Source organism: Gamsiella multidivaricata (assembly GCF_025024155.1).
Source record: "Gamsiella multidivaricata strain RSA 2152 chromosome Unknown BC939scaffold_17, whole genome shotgun sequence".
Lineage (NCBI taxonomy): Eukaryota > Fungi > Mortierellomycota > Mortierellomycetes > Mortierellales > Mortierellaceae > Gamsiella > Gamsiella multidivaricata.
The window spans coordinates 466,869-490,662 of record NW_026251725.1 but is presented as its reverse complement, the minus strand read 5'-3'; the positions used below and the strand labels follow the sequence as shown (position 1 = coordinate 490,662).

The following is a 23,794-nucleotide window of genomic DNA, read 5'->3' as shown; positions in this document are numbered from 1 at the left end:
TATTCCTTGCTCTTTGTATACGAGTGGGATGGTCGAAGAGCAGAACCGGACGTTGTGTGTCGGAATGAGGATGGCAAAGGGCGAAGAGAGAATCGTTGGATCACGATCCCGTCGCCCGAGAAAGCTTAAAAGTGGACACCGCATACGGAAATTTTTTATGTGGACGACGCTTGGCATGATTCCAATGGCGTTCCACAGACTATCAGACTATGCACCATCGCTAATTTATTATTATTGCATGTGCTTCACGTCTACGCGTAGCTGAGGTGCACAGTCTCGGATCCCACAGGGACAACGGCTGGTGTTCTTGAAATTAGTGCCTGGTAAAGTCTCTCCCATGTCGAGCCCTTCATCTTCACCTCGATGCCATCCTCTCTGGCCGCCACATTCTCATGCACCGTCGCCTCCTCATGCGGGCCAATCCCAGTGAACGACAGCCAACATCCATGGAAACTTGTCGGGTTCGGTCGCGCATTGAAGATGGCGGGCCCATCCTGTCCGGTCCTCCAGGTCAGATACGCCTGAGCGCCTGCATCCAGATCCAGCATAAAGGTGATTCTTGCCAGGTCGTTAATCACCCCTGGCTGTGCTGGCGGAAATCTTCTGAAGTCCGCTTGAATCAGCTCCAACGCAGTCGACGATACGACGAGGGTCAGCCGATGCGAGATCGTATCCAATGTCGCCACAACGTTCTTTGTCGGCAATACCAGCACCATTTCTGTGAGAGATCCTTGGAAATCGTTCAGATTCACCAACGAGGGACGCGACCAATCCGACCAGAGGGGGATCGGCCATGTCTCGAGATCGTTGCCCATGTTCGTCAACGTCCTTGCAGCGCCATACTTTGAGAAGACCGCCATCTCGTCCAATGTTGCGATAACTCCATATAACACGTCCTTGTTCTCTAATGTGGATTTGCATTCTGGTGGGGCATGGACCAGAAGGATCGCCAGATCCAAAGACCCAGCATCAGGTGTGTTTAATCGACAAGGAAATACTTCTCCTGCGGTGAGTGGCTTTCCACCAGACGCCTGAATATGAGAGTTCATTTGATGAAAGAGCTGATACATGATCGGCTGAACAGTTTCGAGGGTATAGTTGCTGGGTCGTTGACGCAATGTGATCGCGATTTCCTTCTGCCCCGGATTATGTGCCAAACCTAATGAATAAAACGTCCAGGCCGAAACGCTTTCTGAGGATGTTCTGAACGAGGTCATTATACTTGCGAATGTCAACCCAACAGGTGGGGTTGGCGGCTGGGCTTGTGGTAGTGGCTGCGGTTGTAATTGGGGTATATATGTTGAAGGCGGGTATGCATGTGAGGCGGGCGGTGGGTGCATCGGTCGCTGATAGTGTGGACTCGGGATCGGCATCTGGTGAGGCAGGGGCATGGATGTTTGAGAGATTGGGGTTGGTGGAGCAGGAGAAAGCGGCACAGAAGGGGGTGAGAAGTGGTTGGAAGAGTGTTGCGACGTTAGCGTATTGTGCCTCGAAGGCGGGGTCGGTGTTCCATGCTGGTAGTGTTGCTGCTGTTGTTGTTGCGATAAAGCTGGACTTGAGTTGGCCGCTGCTGGTGGGGAAGGAGCATATGGTGGAGGAGGAGCTGTTGAGCGTTCAGGTACGAAGACAGGAAACCCTTCAGGGGAGATGAGCATCTCGAGGCCCAGAGGCACCACAATGGGGATCCCGCGGACGGCAGTTCCTGGAGGAGGGGGAACGAATCCCGGTGGGAGTTGTCCTGGCGGGATGGGGTAAAAGACGTTTGGATCCGGTGGAACGAATGCCATGTGTGTGATGAGGAAGAAGAAGGGTCAGGTTACAAAAAATAAAAAATGTATTGCAGTGCAGTGCGGCAGTGCGAGGCAGCACAGTCGCATACTCGATTTCTGCATGCACCTTTCAGAGACCTTTACCACCGCCGCGCTCAATGGGCCCAAAGGGAGCCAGGTGAAGTTAGGATAGTTTCACAACGGCATTCAGTTGAGCTCTTTATTCCATGACAACCGCTCCTAAAGAACATAATAGGTCCGTTCGCAACACACTGTGATCAATATGGCCCGAATGTTGCCGGTTGCTGTGCCCATGTACTTTGCTGCTGTTGATATTGGAGTTGTTGCTGGTGGTGGTGTTGTTGCTGCTGCTGTTGCATGTGAAGCTCTGCCTCTGAATACGGATTAGGATAATGGAGGGTTGCTGCGGGGGTTGAGATGACTGGATCGCGGTAGACGTTGCCGGAAAAGTGTCCGTCCATCATGCTTCCTGGCCCATGCTCCTCTTCGACTTCCTCCTCGTGCTCCCCGGCCCCTTTGAGTTTTCTACTCTCTTCCTCGGCGGCTTCCTTTTCGGCGCGACGATATTGCGAAAGAGTGAGCGACAGTTTGTAATGGCCTCCAACCTGGTTCTTCTTAGATTTTCTGGACGTCTTGACAGAAAAGACAAAGAGCATCAGGGCGATCGCGATAAAGAAGAAGGCTGTGATGATACAAAAGGCTGTGGAAGCAAACATCGACTGGCAGGCGCGAAGATAGTTAGGATCGGAGGTCTCTTTGCCACTGGGTAGAACCTTGCAAGAGATGTTGGACATGCCATTAGGTGGACGGGCGATTCCTCCGACAGCTGCAAGAATCCACATGGCTATGGCAAAGATGATCCAAGCACTCTCGAAGATCGCACGCTGAGTCCTGCCAGACTTTTGGCGCAAGATGAATATGAAAGTGACGAGGGAGCTGAGGATAGAGAAGGCAAGTGTGCCACAGGCTAGTGGTGAAAGCGAGGTAGCTTCGGGCGACTTTGGGTAGGACGACACATAGAGGCCACAGCAGACGGCAACAATGAGTCCCGAGAAGAGGGTGCCGATCTGGACCAGAAAGAAAGTGATGGATGACGGAGAGAGCTTCATAGCTGGTTGTTGTTGGTGAGCGAGTGTCGATGGTGAACGGGAAGAGTGGATCTGAATCAGCCCTTGCGGACAACCAGCCCTTTCCTTGCCCTCTTGCCTTGCGTCCCCTGTATCAATGCTTGCATGAAAAAAAAAAAAAAAGAGATCGCACGTCGCGATACACACACGCACCATAACCACAGCCATGCATAAGCATCGTTAGATGATAAAATAAATATGTATTTCAGTCTATTCCTCTCCTACTATGCCTTAGCACTTTCGACAAGGCGATTGCATGATCAGTTGCCTCAGAATCGCTTCATGTTGTTGTTCTTCTGGGACATCTTGTAGGCGACGGTAACCACTGCAGCAAACACTCCGCCCGCAACAATGAATTTGAAGATCCATCCGAGCCCAGACTTGCTTGAAGGAGGAGGAGTATTGTTACGGCGCTGTTTGTGATGCATGCAGAGACAAGAGTAGTAGTAGTAGTAGTTAGTGAATATGAAAGTAGTTTTACAAACAATACATGGCGTCAACGCCTCCTCAATCCAAAAGATGTCCATCCTCACCTGGCCAACCTGGATGTCGCTCTTGGACAATAACCATGTAGAGACGCTGATAATGTCATGATTGTCGTGAACTTCGCCTGTGATGGCACTGAATCCAAGGTAGAAGTTAGAGGGCAGCGTGACATCTGTCAGTGTAAAGCACTCTTCCCATTGATCCCACTCCTTGGTCTGGAGCTTGAGCTGTTTGATTTAAAATAAGATATGAAGTAGATGAGTAACAAAAGTCTTGCAAAAGAACTAATTTACAATATATATGTAACCCACTCTACCTTGAGCACTTTGGCATCCGCGCTGTAGGTGATATGACCCTTGGTAGGAACGTCCTTGCCTCTGAAATCAGACTCGCAGCCTCCGGCCCTATTGGAAAGACCATCGTGGTCGTTATCATAACTTGTTCTTCCATCGCCCACCATAGCCATCACATACGGGAACGAGTGCTGTTGTGGGTTCGCGCGATGACAGAGACTGATTGTTAGCATATTGATCGATTGTTTGCTTACATTTGACATTGCGCGTATGTAAAGGCGCGTCGCTTACCGATTGCCGAGAATTAGCATAGGTGTCAAAAAAGATGCCTACGCCTTCAAACCGATCACGATTTCCAAAGACAGGGCCTGGCTCAGCGCGTTCCTTGGTCAGCCAGACAGCAAAGCCGTCGCCAACGAGGCCATCGCCCTTGCCTTCAACTTTGAAGTCGAACTCGATTTGAAAATACGGTGCTGACATTGGCTGCAGATAGGACCGCGTATCAATCAACAACGCATGTTAAAAATCATTTTCTGGATTGCATGGGCTAGGTTAGTCAAATGCATACTCCAGTTTAGCAGACTTACAAGACGGCTCCAGAGCCAACCGCTTTGCGAGGGTTTATCCTGAGTCAGACGAATATGCCTGTTTGTGTTGATGATGGTATCGCCACCAAAGTCGAACCAGCGGTTTTGCAGATCTTGATCTATGTTGAACGTTTTTTGTAATAGTGCAATAAGGAGAAGCACCAGGGCAAAAGGTTATTAGACAGTGTGTTGATCCCTCTTGCTCTTCACGCCCTTATCGCCCAGATGCCTTTTCTTTCTTTTCTTTTTATTCCTCAGTGTACTCTTTTTTTGTCCTCCTTAGCCTCTTGCTTAGTTGTCCAATCCCCTTCTCTGCTGCTTTCCATTGTATTTGTTTCATAAAAAGGTTGACGGTAGCGCGTCTTTTTCATGCAGCTGTGCCATGCTTTTTTTTTTAATACGTGTATGTTTTGACGTCTCAATTGGGAGGACAATGTTTTTTACAAGAGAAGAAATAAGACCTGTTTAAAGAGAAAGCTAGAAGCAGAGACGCCGGGAAATCGATTTTGTTTATAATAAAGTCACTTGAACACCATGTCAGGCTTCCTGTTCTTGGGACGATAGAGTCTCAGCTTGGAAAGGCCTGTTGCTGCCTTCATGCCAACCATGCACAATTTTTTTTTATCATCCCAAAAAAAAAAAAAAAAAAAGAACATGGCAGTAATTCGCTCCATACAGGTATTGTTGGTCAATCGGTACCCAACGCCCAGACGAATCCAATCGAAATATAAGAAAGCACAACGCTTTCAAGGAAAAGCAGATGATCTCTCGCTGTTTAACAGCAAGGCTGATTTCATGAAGAAAGAAGACGAGGCTGGGCCATCCTTACCGATGTATGGCATGTAAATGGAATGGGTCCTGAGTGGTTGGGCAATTTCCGAATCCTCCGCCTGCACCTGATGAACCAAACAGGCCGTTGCCGAGAGGAGAGCCACGGCTACAGCGAAGAAGAAGTGTTTCTTAGAAAGGATCATGGTAATGTATTTTGGCGCTGTTTCTGCGATGGGGCGGTATGTATTTGCGAGGGGTTCCTTGAGCGGATGTATGGGTTGGGTCGTGTCAAGGGAGATGAGATGATCTCTGTCGCTTGTAGGATGAGAAGTAAAGTGCGCCCAGAAGCCCTAAAAATATGTTGGACAAACTGCATTGTCGCGCGCTGATTGGCTGGATTTGCCACGCGTAATAGTACTCTTTTTTATTGTCATCAAGTGAGGTGAAAAACTACACTGGGAGGGGGAAAGGGGGAGGGGTCATTAAAAGTCGTAAGCCGGGGCGAGGGGATGCTGAAACGAAGATGATGACGAGGTTCTATGCTGCTATATCTTGCTGAAGATCCGAATCGGTCGCTTTATCAGTTGTTCCTAGTGCTATTATCCTGTTTTCGCCTGTATGAAATGCGCATCTAAGTTTATTAAAACAAGGCACTGGTGCCAAAAGTCCCGCCTGAGGCTCCAGACATGTTTATACCTCCCATTCCTGTCGGGTTTACATTTAAATAGCCGCTTGAATTAAGGCCCCCTGCCTGTAATGATGTTTGGAAAGGGTTGCTGTTGTTGCTGCTACCATTGTTCCCAATATCAATTAAACTGTTGCTGACATTGTTGTTCGCACCGCTGTAATTGATGTTAGACCGTTGGAAGGGATTAGAGGCGCCCGTGATTTGAGAGGCTAGGGCAACAGGCACTCCTTGTGTATGATGGCTATCGACAAAGGGATGTATACGCGTGAGCATGGCTAATGTAATGCATGAAAGAGGAGACAATATATTACCCGCAGATAGTTGCTGCCTTACCTTGGAACGCGAAGCTGTCCTATATTACCAAATGTGTCCATACCATCTTCACGGTTCGCAAGAGCCATGGCCAAGTGAGCGTATTTTTCGTCGTTTGGGTTTGACGCCTTCGTCGCAACCTATTTCGTGCGCCATTAAAATTCAGAGTGCTGGTTATGATTCCACTCTGGCATAGGTATCCAAGAGAAGCGGACTGAACGAGTTAAGCTGAAGACATACCGGCTGATTAATGACAGGGGACGAACTATTCATGGCGTTTTGAAGGAATGCGAGCTCTCCCAGAGCACCGTTCTTTTGAGTTGACGTAGATGCATTGCTAACGCCGTTGCCGTTGCTATTGAACCCGTCCGTATTATTGAAACCGCTGTTATTATTAAAACCATTGCTGTTGGTGCCGCTGTTACTGTTATTCAATCCGAATCCATTGGAAGCCGCGCGGAAGGAATCTGGGAAAGGCTGATTTGCCTGTGCTTTTTGTACGTTACTAGAGCTGAATGGGTTGTTCGATCCAATCGCTGGAGCTCCAGTTATTTGGGGCATGAGTTGCTGCTGGTAAGGATTGTTCATTGTGTTTAGGAAGGCCATCTGCTGCTGCTGCTGCTGCTGCTGAAACTGCTGTTCCATAAGTTGCTGTTGCATCAGCTGCTGCTGCTGTTGCTGCTGTTGCTCAAGTTGTTGCTGCATTTGCATTTGCATCTGCTGCTGTTGCTGGAGTTGTAAGTACGGGTTGTTGAACCCAGTAGGCTGCGATTGCATGAACGAGTTGCTGCCTCCAAAATTGTTCATCGACGACAACCCTTCGAGATTATTGTTGCTGGTGTCCGTGTTATTATTTCCGCTGTTGCCAAACCCCATCTGTCCTCCGAAGTCGTCACTGAAAAAATCCGTGTTGCTGCTTTCTTGTTGTTTATTGGCACTGTCAAGAGAAGCGACGAAAAAAGGTTATTAACATCTCATTCCGCAAGGACAGCGCACTCTTAATGCATGATAGGGCGATAGGGCGCCCAAAATAAGTACCTGGAGCGGCCTTCCCAGTCTTCTGTAGCGGGCAGTTTGTTGTACTTCTCCATTTTGTCCAGTCTATCTTGCTCCTCCTGCTTGCTTAGTTTCATGGCTTTCTTGAGGTCATCGTCGCTATAACAACAAGCGATGCAATAGAGCCAAAAACGTCAATAGGCAGCTACTTCTTGAGCACGAATGCACAAAGCTCAGCCCGACTGATATAGTTCTATATGTTACCTGCTATCGCCATGTGCCTCGCGTGCCATGCGCCTGCTCTCTTCAAGTGCCCTTTGAAGGTCACGCTCGTCATCGCCTGCTCCTGGTCGATCGTACACAGGGGTAGTAGCGCCATAGCGCCCTTCGCCTGGGGTTCTTCCGCTCATGCGATCTCTCATGGCTGCTCTGGACTGTCTCTCCTCCCTGAGTCTGGCCTCATCCGAGAGTAGTGCTGTAATGTCCTTAGCCTTTTGACGCACTATTTTTGTCAAGGATATACGAATGGGTTAATAAAGTTCCTGTCTGTATCTCTCGAGGGCTCATTATCTGCATAAAGACACTCACCATTGGAGCCCTGGTCTTTTCCGTCCTCGTCAATGAATTGGAATTCTTTCAAGGTTTTAACGATGTACAGATTTTCGCGCGCGTATCGGACCACATTTTCCGATCCTGAGCATTGTGACGAACAGAGTACATTAATAACCAGCTCATGCACTTATAAATAGGTACAGCCAAATTAACAGTTAAATGAGTCTGAAACAGACATGGACTGACATACCAACATGAAGCAGATAGTCCAGCACGGTCAGGGCCTAGTAGACATCCCAGCGATGCAGAACAGAAAGTCAATAATAAGTATATTTTCTGCTACCTCTCTGAGAACCTGATTACGTTCCAACATGGTAAGGGGATATATCCTACCTTGAACACATGTCGCCAATTCTTGCCCTTGTCGTTCATTCTTTTATCCAAAATCTCCATGATTTCCAGGAACTCTTGCCTATCAAGCGAATTATAACGAGGATTCGGTGGGAAGCAATTGATATCAGTTTGAGAACTCTGCCCTCATTTAAGTCCTCATGAGGGCGAAACTGATGCTGTGTTCCACTTACTGATTAAACGTCGCCCGGGAGAGTTCATTCATTTGAGTGCCGCTAGGACCCCATGGGTCATTGGAGGTTGCCGTGCGGACCTTTGCCTGAATGTCTGTATAGCCCTTGGAAAAGTTTTTGCTGTGATGATGAGGACAAGGCAAGAAAGTGAGAATAGGGACAGCAGGGTAAAGTTGGTTGCAATGAGCGCTGACAGCCAAACAAAGACATACAGAGAGCGGATGGTGCTCTTGGCGGCATAGATGGGTGTTGATGTCGTGGCCATGGTGTCGTTTCTTGAAGTGTCTCAAGAGATTCAAGGAGTTGTGGCTGTAGTTCTAGCTGGCCTGGGGAGAAATTGTGAGTGGAGGTGTGAGTTGTGGAGGGGGGGTATCTTTGGGCGGGAAAGAGAAGGGCAAATTGCTGCTGAGTGCGGCGACGCGAAAAAAATGGACACATAAATTTGAACGCATTTTTTTTTCACGGCTCCTGTAAGGCATGAAACTAACGACATAGTGTACAGAGCATAAGGTCCCAAGAAACCCTCCACAAACACTAAATCAGTAGTTTCACTTAAATGAACTGTCGCTAACCACACCCATGAGTATCTTCTCGAGAGAATACGAAGCCCGAAAAGCCTTTTTTTTTTATAACTAGGACCCACGGGGACGTCTGGGCTTTATTAGCGTGGTACTATCCTCTAGGGACCCCTATTGCTAGAGACGTAAAGAAAAGTGGTGTTTAATAAACAGCTTTTGCTGCTAAGTCCCGTTCACAATCCTCGTCAGCATGAGTGGTGACTCGAAGAGCCCTGCTCCCTACTTGGCCTGTTGTGCACGAAGGTCATCCTCTAGCCAGTATCCACTGTCATCAAAAACTTGCATCCGCCTAGCCACTCCATCAGAGTCAGCTCCAGCTGCTGGCAAAAGCCCTGTACTAGGCGCTCTGTCCTGATCGCTTCCACGTCTGTTGCTGGTCGTTGTCTATGGTTTGATCCCATGAAATCACTTCTGCTACGGTTGTACCCTCTAGCACGAGTGCGTCCTCTGGCGCGTTTGCTCACAGAAGTGATTCCACGCTCTCGCTCCCAGTCCACGGTGACTTTGCAACGTCTGTTCCAGATCTCAGTCCTTCCTAGCTCCTCGATGGCCCTGGCAAAGCGCGCGACTATGTACCTTGCAACTGACTTTGACGTCTTGAACGCTTCTGCCCATTCCGTAGTAAAGTCCTTTGGCACCAGCCCATGGTACAAATCTTGAACGGTCCAACTTGCTTCATTGCTGCACCTGCTTTCGTCTGCCTCGTTGAGGTTTTCGTCCGTGTACCCGATGGTCGTCGCCCCTTTGATCTTGCTCTCAAGCACCCTCCAGATGGTTGTCTCTGCCAGTGCGGTGATACGAAGCCTGAAAAGCCGAGCAGCATTTTTTATTTATTACTTTATTGACATAAATCCACACGAGCACGAGACGCATGGTCCGCAAGGTCTTGAAGCCATAGATGCCTTCCATGCACGGCAGAGCCACGCCCCCTACCAACTATGTTGGCTTGAGGCGTCAAATTCATAACCCATGTCGCATAGCTAGTCTAACCCAACTCCTACGTGACCTGTTGCGCGATACACGTCTCCTAGTCAAGATCCAATGTTAATAAACTTGTTTTTAAACCGAATAAACCCTCCATTATGTCCAACTTCCCTCGCAGTCCGTCTGCCTTCCTGGATCTCCGCTGCAAGTAACCGTCTCCCTTTCAAATCAGAGAAATCACCAACACTACGTTGGTGTCCCCGATCACCGTTGCGTCCTCCGGCGCGTTTGCTCATGAAGGTGATTCCAACTGACTTTTCCCAGGCGACAGTGTCCTCGCATCGTTTGTTCCATATCTTGGTCCTGCCAAATTCTTCGATCCTGCTCACGAACTTTGTCACCATGATCGTCGCAATCCACTTGGTGGTGGTAAATAGCTGCTTCCAGGTCTCAATGAGTCCCGTTGGCACCAAACCTCGGTATAAGTCCTTGACCTCCCAATCTCCCTCACTCTCCGGCTCCTCTCCTTCCGCAACCCGATATGTCCCTCGTCTTTCCGCCGTCCCCTGAATCCACTGCATTGACTCCCAGATAGCCTTCGTTCCTGTTGCCGAGAAGTTGGGACAAGTCGCAGTGAAGGGCTTGTCCTTCCGTTCGGCCTCCTCTCTCTCCTGTTCCCATTTTCGCACTGCCTGTCTCCATGCACGATATCCATTCAACTCCACTTCCTCCACCGCGTCCCTCCACTCTTGTCGCTGGTCGCACAAGGTAGCTGAACAACGCCAAAGATGATCGTTCGTCTCTGGTTCCCTCTCACACCTACGACATATGTCCGTTTGGTAGGTATCTGGATGTCGTTTCTTCATCGCCTGCAATGTCGGCAAATCTCCATGCAACTTCTTGATCCTGTGCGAACGTAAACGACAGTCTTCCAGGCTGGTGTATAAGCGCTTTGGCGGGTTGTTATCGTGTAAGATCCGTAGCGTGGGCGCCCATGCTACCGACCGCCAATCCTTGATGTAGGTCCTCGTTCGATGCTGCAATGTCCACTGATAATGGTGCCGTACCGCGGACTGCAACTTCAGTATCCTCCTCAAGTCCAGGTCTGCACTGTGTGTTGCAAACTGTGCGTGGCATTTCAAATCATGGTGCTGCGTTGCGTCTAGCCTCCATAGTCCTGTATCGATCCCATGTGCTGCCTTGGCAACAGTGTCTGCAGCCTCGTTGCCACGGTGTCCAGCATGTCCTCGTACCCAATGCACAGATATACCTTGTCCTTGTTGCAAACCTCTAAAAAAACCCTAAAAAACAAAAACAAACAAAAACCCTCAAATACATGAAAGTTTTTTTTTTTTTTTTTTTTATTAACATAAATCCCCATGAGCACACCCTCAAATACATGAAAGTAGGGCTCCTTGTCTTCTTTGGCTTTAAAAAAAAACCACTAGCGGGTGCAAAAGGGACCAAAAGACCCTAATATTGCCTAAATCATGCAATTGCGTTTATTGAATAGATATATATAAGTTTGTCAGACCAAAATTTCTGCGGCTCAAATGGTGTAGTTGGTTATCACATGCCTCTCACTAAGGCAAGGTCCCAGGTTCGAACCCTGGTTTGAGCATTTTGTCTCTCTAGACAATGGATTGACTCTTTTTTTCCGCAGGAGTGGGTCGCCAGCCTTATTTGACAACCTCCTGCAGGGGATGAAGGCATCATGGAACGTAAGAAGTAGATGCCGTGTGAGCACAGGAAAGGTATCAATTAGACCATAGGCCCAATCTTCAGGACTTGCATGCCCAACGTGGTAAGTGGATTTCTGGATGGGCTGTTAAATACAGCTCGCTCCCGTCAAGTAGGCGAGAGGAGGAGAACTACCAGAATATCATTTTTGAGCGAATGGCACTACAGACAAAGCTTTGGGCAAGTTGAGAATGGTCGATGCTTTTTAATGTTTATCCGCGGGCAGCATTGAGTGCACTTCCCTTCTTAAACCACTCGATCTGGTCTTTGCTCATGGTATGAAGGGCCTTGATCTCAAATTTTTCTCCGTTGGCGCGGCGCACAACCAGCGTAATCTCGCCTCCTTCAGCCGTATCATTCTTTCCTGGACGTCCTGCAACAAGGTCAGCCACGCCAACAGTCGACTCAATCACATCTCCTCCGTGGATCCTTTCCCAATCTGCTGGGTCTGCGAATGTGAGGGGCAGCACACCTTGCTTCTTAAGGTTCGTCTGATGGATACGAGCAAAGGACCGGGCCAAAATCATGGGGCAACCTAGGTAGCGCATCTGTAGTGCGGCATGCTCACGCGCAGAGCCTTCTCCGTAGTTGTGCTAGATGAATGAGAATGGGTTACAATTTAGTTGGAGTTTCTTTTCTTTTTTTTTTTAGTGGAGTATCAAAATGCCTCCAATACTTACATCGGTCACAACGATCCACGGCTTGCCTCTCTTTTGATAGTCGCGTCCAACTTCGTGAATGGCTCCTTCTTCGCCTGTAAACACGTTTGAAACAACGTTGACCTTGTCATTGTCTGCATTCAGTGCTCCGTTGAGGGTATTGTGAGAGATATTCTCCAAGTGACCCTTGTACTTCAACCATGGGCCTGCAGCACTGATATGGTCTGTCGTGCATTTGCCTTTGACCTTCAACAGAACTTCTAGATTAGTGAATTCGCCCTCAGGGCCAGGTCCGAAGGGCTCCAAAACCTGGAGACGCGTGGATTTGGGATCGACGCTGATCTCGATAGAAGGGTTAGGTTGGCTAGCATCGGGCGGTGTGTACGACAGGTTGCCTGGAATGAATCCGTCCTTGGGCAGGTTATCACCATAAGGAGGCTGCAGCATGAATTCTTCTCCAGACGCATCCACAAGTGGGTCGGTTAGAGGGTTAAAGCTCAGCTTTCCGGAAAGTGACATGGCCGTCACCAACTAAACATGTATGAGCAGACAAATTTTTTCCAGTGTTAGTTGACCGCCTTGAGATGACATATCAAACGCTTGAGTGTAGTACTGAGCGTTGCTATATTTACCTCTGGTGAAGTCAAAAAGTTCATGGTCTTCGCATTTCCATCGTTACGGTTCTTGAAGTTACGATTGAACGAGGTCAAGATAGCGTTTTCTTCCTTATCATTCAGGTCGTCGCGAGTCCACTACATAAAAGACAAGTAGACACGGTAATGATTGAAAAGTAGTTAGATCCCAAGTCAAATAGAACCATCACAATATCCCCTGTTTTCAGTTCCGCCGCCATTACCTGTCCGATGCATGGTCCGCACGCGTTTGCGAGAACAACGCCTCCGACCTTCTCCAAGACAGCCGTCTGCCCATCCCTCTCGATCGTGGCCCTGATCTGCTCGGACCCTGGCGTGATAAAAAATCCGGCCTTTGACTTGATGCCTTTCTCCAAAGCCTGCTTAGCCAAGCTGGTAACTCGATCCATGTCCTCGTAACTGCTATTAGTACAGCTTCCGATCAGTCCGACCTTGACCTCATCCTTCCATCCATTCTTCTTAACAACGTCCGCAAACTTTGACAAAGGTGTTGCCAAGTCGGGGGTGAAGGGTCCGTTGATATGGGGCTCTAAAGTCGAAAGGTTGATTTCGATCACCTTGTCATAGACAGCGCCCTCATCTGCCTTCAAGAAGTGGGCGTGCTGACGTGCAGCCTCAGCGACAGGACCACGACCGGTTGCGTGCAAATATGAGGACATGCTGTTGACAAATGGGAAGAGCGAGGTCGTTGCTCCGACTTCGGCGCCCATGTTACAAATGGTACCCATGCCTGTGCACGACAATGTGTCAATTCCTGGTCCGAAGTATTCAATGATATGCCCTGTTCCGCCCTACAAGAAATAGACACCATTTTCTCAGAGTTTAGAAATCCCCTCCATACCAAACATAATAAAGATCTATCTTACTGGAGCGACATGTTGATTAGCACTTACACGAACGGTCAGCTTGCCGGCTAGGTGCAAGATCACATCCTTGGGCGATGTCCAACCATTCAACTTGCCCGTCAGCTTAATACCAATCACTTCAGGGGCTTTTAGCTCCCAAGGAATGTTGGCCATAGCGTCTACGGCATCTGCACCGCCAACGCCAATCGCGATCGCACCCAATCCTCCCGCATTGGGCGTGTGACTATCGGTTCCGAGCATCAGCAGACCTGGGGCGGCATAATTCTCAAGCACAATCTGGTGAATAATTCCGCTGCCTGGCTTCCAGAACGCCATCCCATACTTCTCGGCAGCAGATTGCAAAAAGTTGAAAATCTCTTTGTTGTTTTCGATTGAGTTGACAAGATCTTGATCGGCACCCTTATGGCCGACAATGAGATGATCGCAGTGGATCGAAGATGGGACAGCGGTCGTAGGCATGCCCGCCAACATGAACTGCAATATAGCCATCTGGGCGGATGCATCTTTTTTTTTTTTTTTTTAAAGAAGATCAAGAGTATTTGGCAATGTCAGAGTGCAATTCCAGAGACGGCAGGGTAGATCGAACAGAGTTATGAGACTACAGTTGGTTACCTTGCATGGCGACACGATCTTTTTATGGCCATCGATACCGAGCAGTTAAGTAGAGCAATGGATAAAGTGTGCAAAAAGTCGGCGAGTGTGTGTCAGTATTGAGCTTACTTGACTATCAAATCAAGATGATCGGACATCTCCCTTTTACCCCACATGTCATATAATGGCAACTGCCAATCGCTGCTCATTAAATCTCGGTGCCGAAAAATATAGAGTCACGGAGTCTGATCCATCATTAATTACCTGGAGATAGCTTCAAATACGTCTGACCACGAATGGGCTTGACCTCCTCAGGTTCTGTCAAATGCGAGTAGAGAATTTTCTCCGAAAGTGTCATGGGGCGATGGTCCAGAACTCGCTTGACCTTCTCCAAATTGGCGACCAGCTTCGGGTATGGAGGAGTGATCCGGGTGCAATCTTTAGCGGGGCGAGTTGATGCCGTGGCTAGACTCCTGACATGGCTCCAGTGTGTGGAGTTTCGTGCTAATGGCTATTAGTACCAAGAAGCATTGGTATTGTGGAGACATAGGTTAATATTGGGATACGGCACAGGTTCGTTGGTCCTTGAAGGCTGCTGCCACTCTAAAAAAGAGGCGAGATTGCTGATACCTTAAGAAACGACATGGTCAATGATTATGCGTGCTTGAGTCTGCCTTTGGCTGAGTATGAGGACGGAAATGAGGATTGGCGAAATGGGTTCCCGAGAAAGAAGAAAACAGGGCCGGGGAGGAGGGAGGGAGGGAGGGACAGAAGGTAAGGGTGCTTTTCAGCTCGGTCGTGCCACCAATTTATATCGAGAAATATGAGATGCTGTGACTTGAAGATTACGATAACCTTAAAGGAGGTGCCCTGAAGTCGAGGAAATGGATACATTTCCATGCAGTTTTATTAATGACAAAGACCCGTAAGAACTACATGCAGTATTGATATGTGGGATTGTTCTCCTGGGGTGGCCACCTTTGCTCTCAGGTAGTCCGCTTAGCCAAGAGCTTTAATTGACGCTGTTGCCGATGATGACAGCGCTGATGGCGGCTCTAGCCGTCAGCTTGGCGTTGGTAATAACATGCAGGATCTCTGCCAGCGACTGCTTCTCTGTGCTCAATCGCTGGTTCAACTGATGCCATTGAGAAGCGCCAAATGTTCTATAGATCGATCGACTGATGATCACCACCTTGGCGACCTGGTTCAACTTGGCCCCAGCGCTAATCATGTTGATCACTCATAGCTCGACTTCATCCTCTTCAACCTCCAACGCCTTGGCAATCTCCTGATAACTCAACTTGCGGAGCAGGTTTTCCGACCCAAGGAAGTCAAGGATAAGAGACGGATCTTGCGCAGCATCTCCTCCTTATCCAAGCCGAGCTCCTTCACAAGACCGCCATTCTTTGTCACCAAATTGCGGAGGTCCTGAACATCGTCGCTTATGAAGATGGAGAGAACCTCACATATCTTCCTCATCTTCAGTTGCTGAACGGCATCAATCCTCAGCAGATTCTCAAAAGCAAGAGTCTCAGGCAAGGCAAGCGACTCCACAATGGCATGTATCGCATAGACTTTCTGCGTATCCAGTTCCGAGGCACCGTTGAAAGTTGTGAGATATTTGAGGAAGTCCAAGGATTGGCATCTGTCGCGCGATGAGCGTCATTGAGAGTGTTCGCTTAACGGTCTGTGGAGACCTGATTTGTGGAGACCTGATTTGTGGAGACCTGACCTATGCCATTGAACGATCGTGGTCCATCAACTGCGTGTACTACCTACGTTTTTCCAGACTCCTGGAGACGATCAGACAAATGCAAAAGAAAAGTGTGCTCGGCCTCGATCCCAACGCCCCATTCACTGACTCAGTAAGGAACATGTTGAAGCTGAGGAAGGACAAGATCCATGTCGTCACTGGCGACAGCCAGACCCACAATGGATCTGAAAACCGAAAGGCGAAGAGGTGAGTTAGCAGGGAGTGTGTTGAAGATGTTGGGCAGGCTATTGAGAGAAAGCAAAGATCGGATAAAGATTCAGAATGAGTGCTCTACATACTCATTCCGACAGTCCCTGTCGCTCACCGCACAAAATCCTTTTGTCAGCACACACATCATGAGCTTGATGGCGATCTTCTAGTTGGGCTCGCACTTCAGAGCGTCCAGAATCCGCTCCAAGACCGCTTCGTCAGATTCGACCAAGGCAATTGCGACCAACAGGTTGTACGCGGATTCAAACTCTAGACGAGAAATTGAGGGACAGAGAGGTAGTTGGGATGGATATATGGAATGAAATTGTCGCAATATATCTGAGGTTTTCGCAGCAAGAACGATGAATCAATTGACTTTCGCCTACCCCTCTCAGGAGCATTCAGCAATGCTTTGCTTTCCCTTGCGAGGACTTCTGTGGCCTCAAGAACATTCTTAGCCTCGACAAGACGGCAACTTTTTTCATTAAAGTCTCCTGCTCATCGCCGCGCAGTTAGCTGATGTAGGTGGCCAGTTCAGGTGACAACTACGCGCCAATTCCCTGTATTTGTAAATACTAGCCGATGTTGCTGGTTACTGGTTGCTGCAGCTGCTTTTAGGCTGCCTTTGTCCCTGTACATCAGCAATTCCATCTGTAGTAAAGTGCAGCGCCTGTTGGAGTGATTGCACAAAAGTAGGCTGATCCATGGCCAGAGTAGAAGTGGAAATAGTGTCAGTCGTTGTACCTGATCGTGGATAGGGGCGTCAATAAAGATAATCGAGTTCATTGCTTGAAGTAAGGAAGAGCCACAAGCAAAAACCCAGGCTTCTTTTAATCCATGCGGTGTATTTGTCGCGGTATTTACCCTTAATGTCGACTGACAAACCATCCCCCAGGTCTTCTGAATACAAGGTGGTGCAAGGACATGGGTTTATTATTCTGAAACCCTGAAGGCAATCCAACCCAGATTTTTTCACGCCACCAAATTTAAGTTTGTCTTGACTCTGGCCCATTGAGCTGGATAAGGAGTTGCGCCTCAAGAAAAGATCTAGCGAAGTGCCTCGACTAGATCATCTTGAGTGGAATCAATCCATTTGGGGAACTGATCGCACCAAACGATGTGATCCCACTGGGTCCTATTAACTAACAAAATGCTGTTATTTTTGCGCGTGGACGCCGGTTTGCTATGCGACATTGGAGCCCAAAGATCCATAGTAGCTGGAGCAGTGTACTTTTTTTTTTTTTTTTTTTCGTTGGACGAGGTCTTGAGTTGGATGAGATTCGTGATCTGTCCGCTCCTCAAAAGTAGCTATGTCAATCAATCCAGAAGAAGAGTTGTTCGGGACCTAGAAAACTTATGGGCCTACTGCAAGAGACAAATATACAAATATAATTTTGTCGCTTTTTTCAACTATGTTGCATTGCCTCATTGTTCATGCGATCAGGAGAACGTTCACTCCGATTGCAAAAAGAGCTTCAATTGCGAAAACACAGAGGTTCGGATACACTATATGGCTAGTATTGTTCTATGGTGGCTCCTATTCCTCTTTCCTTGCCGGGACACTGGGCACGGTGCGCGGTGCAAATACGTCCTCCAATGACCGCGGCATGTGGTGCACAGTTGAGGAGACAGTCGCAGTAGCGACTGGAGCACCGGAGGTACTGATGCTACCCGCTCTCGTCATAGGAGTCGCCAAGGATGTCCCCTCCCCAGCAGTGTTAGCTCCACTTCCTCGATCGAGACTACTTGTCGAGGATGATCTGCTGCTTGTGTCTGTTACAGAGCCTTCCTGTGGGGCTGCGATGGATATCGAGGGCACGGCTGAATGCTTCGCTAATGATTCTAATGAGGGCTTTCCGTCCTCCTCACAGACCTCGGATACTGTCTCTGGGAGCTGGGTTCCTAACGTCGTGGCGTGTTGCTGAGAGGGTCCGTTCACAACAATTGGTGGTTCACCATCAACCGTCTGCCCATGTTCCCTCAGCATGACCTTGAGACGAGCGACAGAGTCAGGACCTGACTGACTCACAAGACTATGGAAATAGCCATCCTTATTCTCGATCAACTTTGTCGGGTGTTCAAACTCAACCACACGCCCATCTTCCATTACCAGAATCTTGTCGCACTCGATAATTGTATTGAGTCGATGAGCAATCATCAAAATGGTGCAGTTGGCAAAGTTCTTCTTGATGGTCTCCTGAATCAAAAGATCAGTCTGCAGGTCGACAGCACTTGTTGCCTCTACAGAAGAAAAAGAGATGGGTCAGTTAGAAGCAAAGCAAAGACAGATCAAGCACTAAACTGAGCATACGGCAATAAACGGCACTAACCATCAAGGACCAAGATCCTGCTCTGAAATAGGATAGCGCGTGCGATACAAAATAGCTGTCGCTGACCCAGCGAGAAATTACGCCCATTCTCGATGATTGGTGTCTCCAGCTTCAACGGCATGTTTTGCTTGATGTTTTCTGACAAATGTACGGCGTCCAGCGCTGCCCAAATTTCCTGATCTGTTCTGCGATGAAAGGGGTCGAGATTCGATCGAATTGTGCCCACAAAAAGAACCGGTTCCTGGGGAATGATAGCAATCTTGCTTCGTAGATCATGCAGACCAATCTCACGTACGTCCACATTGTCGATCAAAATCTTGCCCTCCGCAGCCTCAACTACACGCAGAAGTGATATTAGCAGCGTCGTCTTGCCACTGCCCATCTTTCCGACCACGCCGATCTTCTGGCCTGGTTGGACAATGAAGCTGACCTTCTTCAGCACGGCCACTCCATAGTTTTGGTATCTAAGGACAACCTTCTTAAACTCGATTTCACCCTGGCTGGGCCAGTCGATGGGCGGCTGTGTCTCAGGAATGTGATCGGGAGCCTCGGCTGGGATGTTCATACCGTATAGCTCCAATTGGCAGACGGACTCCTTGGTTCCTTTGACCTCCGCAGACATGCGAACAGACCATTGGACAAATATCAGCAGCTGAAGAGCGTTCGTGATTGCCAATCCGACTTGTGAAGCGTCCAGGGAGCCATCCTGCGAGAAGTAGACCACAAGCATAGCGGTCACTAGCACAAAAATGGATGAGACAATGTCCAAGTAGAGGGCCAGCCAGGACCGGACTTGCATGACAGCAAAGAACGCCTTGTGATTGTCGTCAATCTTGCTTAGGTTGAATGCGTCGAACCGCATCTCTGCACCATAGATTCGGATCGAAAACAGGCCATCAAGCGTCGCAGCCATGTGCGCAAAGATGGGACCCTTGGTCATTGCCTCCATGCTCCTGAGCTGCTCGTCGGTGTATGATGAAAAGCGAATCAAGACCCAGACAAGCACCAGTAAAACAACGACGGCAACGGCTGACCAGGGGACGATCACGATAACGAGGATGGTAGTACCAATGGCCAGGGGCATGTACTGCAGCATCTGAAGGATTGCGTCGGGTAACATCTCGTCGACAACATACAGGTGCTTTGCGAACGCGTTCAAGATCCTGGCAAGAGGCGTCACATCGAAATAGCTCATGGGTGCATGCAGAATCTTGCGGAAGATACGGTCGTGGTAAGTGAGTGACTTTTTAAAGACGACCATCGACAGGAAGAAGGCGCGGGCGTACGCTCCGATGACCACGGCGCCAACAAGTCCTCCATAGACTCCGAGATAGTAGTTGAAGTCGGGCTTGGGATCGGGTCCGACAGTAAAGCGCAACCAGTAGTCTGAGAATATACGCAGACCATGGGTGGCTAAGAAAACCAGGGCGACAGCAATCGAGACTCCCATTCCAGTCCCTTTCCGAAGATAGGCCTTGGCGACAGACCAGCCGGAAACAACATCTCTGCTCTTGACACCATATCCCAAATCCAGCCGCTCACCGCGTCCACCTCCAAGCATGCCGCCCTCCCGACCACTCAGGCTGTGAATTGTCAGCTGGTTCCTCTCGACAGCCCTCGCCATAGAGTTCTCTTCGCGGTTTGTTGGGATAGTAGTGAGCCGATTTTGCCCCATACTTCCGAGGATTGTCATCTGATTACGCTCAATCATTCTGGAAATGGTCTGCTCGTTGATCATCTGATTTTGTATTGTGTGTGCGTTCAGCTCCCTGAGGCGGTGAATGGTGTGCTCGTTTGCTGCAGCATAGTTGGTGTTGGGTGTCCCTGGGTTTGACATTGAATGAGAACGCTGAGAGAGCAAGTTGGGGCGACTGTGGACTGAAGTGGTGCCGGCAGAGAGTTTTCCACTCTTGCTGATGCTGGGACGTCCATGGACATTGATAGTGCTAAGTTCTTCGCTCTCGCCCTCCGTGGCCTCAGAGCCGGCCAAACGTGAAGTGGCATTCTTTCCAGAAGAGCTGCGGTGAATGGTCACGTTCCTGGGGATGGTCAAATGACTGTCGTATCCCTTTTCCATTGTGGGACCTGTGGGAACAGATGCCGATCCTGTATCCATGTCGGTCGCTGTTGGCTCCAATCTAATCTCGCTCGTCAACTCCTGGATTTGGTCCGGGTCTTCGATCTCCATGGACTCCTCGACAATACGAGCGAGATTAACATCCTTGGCCATGAGCTCATCAAATGTGCCTTGTGCTTCAATGGAGCCGGCCTTCATGACAATAATGTGATCGCAGTCGCCAAGATGTTGGAGCTGATTGGTGACATACACAACAGTCTTGCCGGCCAGGAATCCTTTGATGCACTCCTGGAAAATATGCTTGCCGATCTGAGCGTCCATGCCGCTGAGTGGATCATCCAACAGCATGATATCTGCATCCGAATAAACCGCACGCGCCAAACTGATGCGTTGTCGCTGTCCCTGGCTCAGGTTGATTCCGCGCTCTCCAATCTCGGTCTCGTCTCCTGCACTCAGAAGTGTCAAGTCGCGATTGAGGGCGCAAACGCGGAGAATGTCGTTGTACTTTTGGCGGTTAAAAGGCGAGCCGAACAGAATGTTTTCCTTGAGACTTGCATTCACCAACCACGCATCGTGAGGCACATAGGCTAATGTCCCATGAACTGCACGGTCTCCTGCCACCAGCTTAATCTGCCCCATGATAGCCGCCAGCGTTGAGGATTCTAAAATATATACGGAATAAAACAAACAGGTTATGGTGAGGCTGTGACCATTGATTGTTGTACCGGCCACCTGTGCAGAAACGCAAAGTACAACTTACTGCCGGACCCAACGTCTCCCACAATTGCTACCAGCTCCCCAGGTTTAACGCTCATACTGATGAATTTCAATGTTGGATTGGACTCTTGAGATTCTGGCCAGCCGAAATCTGCATCCTTGATATAGATTCGAAGGCGGGAAATCTCGCGGCGAAGCGCCAGACGCTCCATCTCTTTGGCATCTCCACTACCGCTCGTAGAGCCGTTCATCACCAATCCATCCGCCACGATATGAGACGACCCTGAGCCGCTCCTTCCTGAATGCACAGTGTCAGCTTCACCATGGACGGGAAGAGGCTCCACTTCTGGGAGGCGCAAGAAACCGTCAAGTCGATCAAAACTGAGCAATGCGCCCAGTGTCGTCTTGACAGCAATAGGGAGCATGATCAATGGGTACCGCAGGGTGTTGAAAAGGGATAGTGTTGTGAAAACAACACTCGCTTTGATGTCGCCCCGAAGGCCTCGGCTGTCGCTGAGCTCATAAACGCAGATACAGGCCAAAGTTGTCACGACTGGAGCTGCGAACACGAGCGCAAACGAGGTAATTTTCAGGTACATTCCGCGACGGAGCTCTCTCATCTCCTTGGCTCGCACGCGCGTCACTCGATCCCTGAAGTACGACTCCCATGCATAAAACTTGATCAGCTTAATGGCTGTTAGAAGCTCGGACATGATATGGATCCTAGCAGTCGTCGAAATAGTGGCCATGGCATTGATGCGGGCGGTGTAAAAAGAGAGAAGATACTGCACAGGGAACAGCAAAATGAGGATAACCAAGGCCGGAACAGCGGCAATGTGAAGCTCGACAAAAGCCAAGGCAATCACGACTAGTTTAAAAACGTGATGTTAGCGTGCTTCTCAGTGTCTGACATGGATACGAACAACAATAGAAACGAGCATTCGTTTTTGACTCACCTAAAATCTCCAAGGCAGAGCTCCAGAGGAAATGAAAGTTGACAAAGGACTCGGCGACACGGTTGCAGTCATTGGAGATGAGATTAATGATGTTGCTAATGCCGCCGTGCGCCGAGGACAGCTTGAGCGATTTGCGATAGATTAATACCATGAGACCAGCCCGCACCTATGCGTAACCACCAAATTAAAAGATATCTGTGTCAAAATGTGCGCTCACTTCCAAATGTGTCTGCAAACACAAGCCCTCGTCGTCCTCACCTGAACTCCGATACGCGTGCACTCTGCCATGACCTGCTGGATACACACACTGCTGCCGATGCAGGTCAGGAAGATCCCGAGGGCATAGAGATAGCCCTCAGTCAGGGACCTTGTGTTACTCTCGTTTGCAGGCGCGGATTCCACGAAGCTGATGAGTCGCTTAACAAAGAAGTAGGCGCCCAGATATGTGAAGATGATCCAAAAGAGCTTGTAGAAGGCTAGCATCAGATAGGGTCGGCCAAATGCGCCCATCAAGGCTCTGCTGATCGAAGCTCTATTTTAAATGGGAGCGTGAATAGAATGCGCACATTAGCATGGAAACGGACCGGAGCAACAAGCCAGCCTAAAATGAAAAATAGAGATGTTGTGCGACGTAGGAAAAGGTCCGTTGACTGGAATGAGACACAGACATCTTCACTTCAAACAGCGATGATGATGATGCAGACGGTGGTGCAGATACATAAAAACAGAGCCCTCTCCCCGATACACTGCACTCTGCACTCTCACTCTCAATCGCCTTAGCACACAACTCACAAAAGCCAATGATGGATACATTTATCGATCCCTCACCCCGTCTTCTCCTAGCGGTTCAGTTGATTGCCATTGAGGGGACAAATTTGAGATATAGATAGCACGACCACTCAATAAAAAATAGAATCTTTGTCGCTTGTGTTCCCTGTCTTTGTCTGCGTGCTGCAGGTCCATCCGCCCCCTCTTAGGTTCTGTGACCATGTGCTGATGCTATTACGAGATGAGGCAACCTGTCTGTACATTATGTGTACACCTTGCCTTGACATACTCATTGAAATATATCACTATCCTGATTGAACCCTCTGTATAGACTTCCTCTTATCAGTTCAAGGAGCTAATTAGGATGGCAGTCGATAATGCCATAGTAGCTGGAGACTGAAGCATCAATTGACCGACCCTATACGCAATTGCTCTGGCCTAGTGAAGGTGAATACTCAATGTAATCCAAAGGAAGGGTGACAACAAAGTGTACTTACTTGTCCTTGTAGTCGATTTCCTCCTGACGCCACCGTTCGCCGAGTTTCTCGCCCGCATACTCGGCCGACTCTTCCTTCTGCAGTTTAATGGAATCTGGATCGAAATCTGGGTCAGACCTTGACCGTTTGAGGAGAGGAAACACCCAGAGAAAAAACCATTGGGAAATGAGGTTGAAGGAGTGGCCGCCTTTCAAGAGAATAGGTGCTTCTGAAAACGAGGACGATGTCTCATCCTGAGGCCCGTACTGCCTTTCTTGTGATCTCCGTCCGGATTTTGAAAAAGGCATTC

General features: G+C 48.9%; 7 protein-coding genes and 1 non-coding gene across 8 annotated transcripts; 1 reads left to right on the top strand and 7 right to left on the bottom strand.

The window, feature by feature from the left end:
- Positions 1-6: 6 nt before the first annotated feature.
- Positions 7-1,930, bottom strand: BC939DRAFT_87642 (uncharacterized protein). The gene is made up of 2 exons (XM_051561970.1): positions 1,897-1,930; positions 7-1,738 (listed from the first exon to the last, which is right to left on the bottom strand). Exon 2 carries the CDS (start codon positions 1,653-1,655, stop codon positions 252-254), a length of 1,404 nt encoding a protein of 467 aa, XP_051414541.1. The 5' UTR covers positions 1,656-1,738; positions 1,897-1,930; the 3' UTR covers positions 7-251.
- Positions 1,829-3,017, bottom strand: BC939DRAFT_445044 (uncharacterized protein). The gene has a single exon (XM_051554756.1). It carries the CDS (start codon positions 2,897-2,899, stop codon positions 2,048-2,050), a length of 852 nt encoding a protein of 283 aa, XP_051414540.1. The 5' UTR covers positions 2,900-3,017; the 3' UTR covers positions 1,829-2,047.
- Positions 3,018-3,186: 169 nt separating this feature from the next.
- Positions 3,187-5,125, bottom strand: BC939DRAFT_483573 (legume-like lectin family-domain-containing protein; the record flags this gene model as incomplete). Its single annotated transcript, XM_051559191.1, has 6 exons — positions 3,187-3,330; positions 3,451-3,630; positions 3,720-3,887; positions 3,988-4,179; positions 4,284-4,402; positions 5,113-5,125. 6 exons carry the CDS (start codon positions 5,123-5,125, stop codon positions 3,187-3,189), a joined length of 816 nt encoding a protein of 271 aa, XP_051414539.1.
- A 945-nt stretch (positions 5,126-6,070) lies between these two features.
- Positions 6,071-7,234, bottom strand: BC939DRAFT_87536 (uncharacterized protein). The gene has a single exon (XM_051561969.1). The coding sequence runs from the start codon at positions 6,928-6,930 to the stop codon at positions 6,229-6,231; it is 702 nt and encodes a 233-aa protein (XP_051414538.1). The 5' UTR covers positions 6,931-7,234; the 3' UTR covers positions 6,071-6,228.
- On the bottom strand, positions 7,053-8,308 carry BC939DRAFT_394721 (uncharacterized protein; the record flags this gene model as incomplete). The annotated part of the gene is made up of 6 exons (XM_051552178.1): positions 7,053-7,209; positions 7,315-7,552; positions 7,639-7,743; positions 7,853-7,886; positions 7,996-8,074; positions 8,187-8,308. Coding segments are annotated over 6 exons (735 nt in total), but the record flags the coding sequence as incomplete, so codon positions are not given.
- Positions 8,309-11,235: 2,927 nt separating this feature from the next.
- On the top strand, positions 11,236-11,309 carry BC939DRAFT_t67. The gene has a single exon. It is a non-coding gene; the product is annotated as a tRNA-Val (tRNA).
- A 303-nt stretch (positions 11,310-11,612) lies between these two features.
- BC939DRAFT_445025 (aconitate hydratase) lies at positions 11,613-14,968 on the bottom strand. The gene is made up of 8 exons (XM_051554755.1): positions 14,828-14,968; positions 14,462-14,708; positions 14,219-14,236; positions 13,634-14,109; positions 12,944-13,531; positions 12,720-12,839; positions 12,109-12,618; positions 11,613-12,021 (listed from the first exon to the last, which is right to left on the bottom strand). The coding sequence occupies exons 1-8, from the start codon at positions 14,840-14,842 to the stop codon at positions 11,641-11,643; spliced, it is 2,355 nt and encodes a 784-aa protein (XP_051414536.1). The 5' UTR covers positions 14,843-14,968; the 3' UTR covers positions 11,613-11,640.
- Positions 14,969-17,583: 2,615 nt separating this feature from the next.
- On the bottom strand, positions 17,584-23,056 carry BC939DRAFT_87437 (uncharacterized protein). Its single transcript, XM_051561968.1, has 5 exons — positions 22,499-23,056; positions 22,241-22,406; positions 21,328-22,152; positions 18,491-21,229; positions 17,584-18,401 (listed from the first exon to the last, which is right to left on the bottom strand). Exons 1-5 carry the CDS (start codon positions 22,748-22,750, stop codon positions 17,698-17,700), a joined length of 4,686 nt encoding a protein of 1,561 aa, XP_051414535.1. The 5' UTR covers positions 22,751-23,056; the 3' UTR covers positions 17,584-17,697.
- Positions 23,057-23,794: the final 738 nt, after the last annotated feature.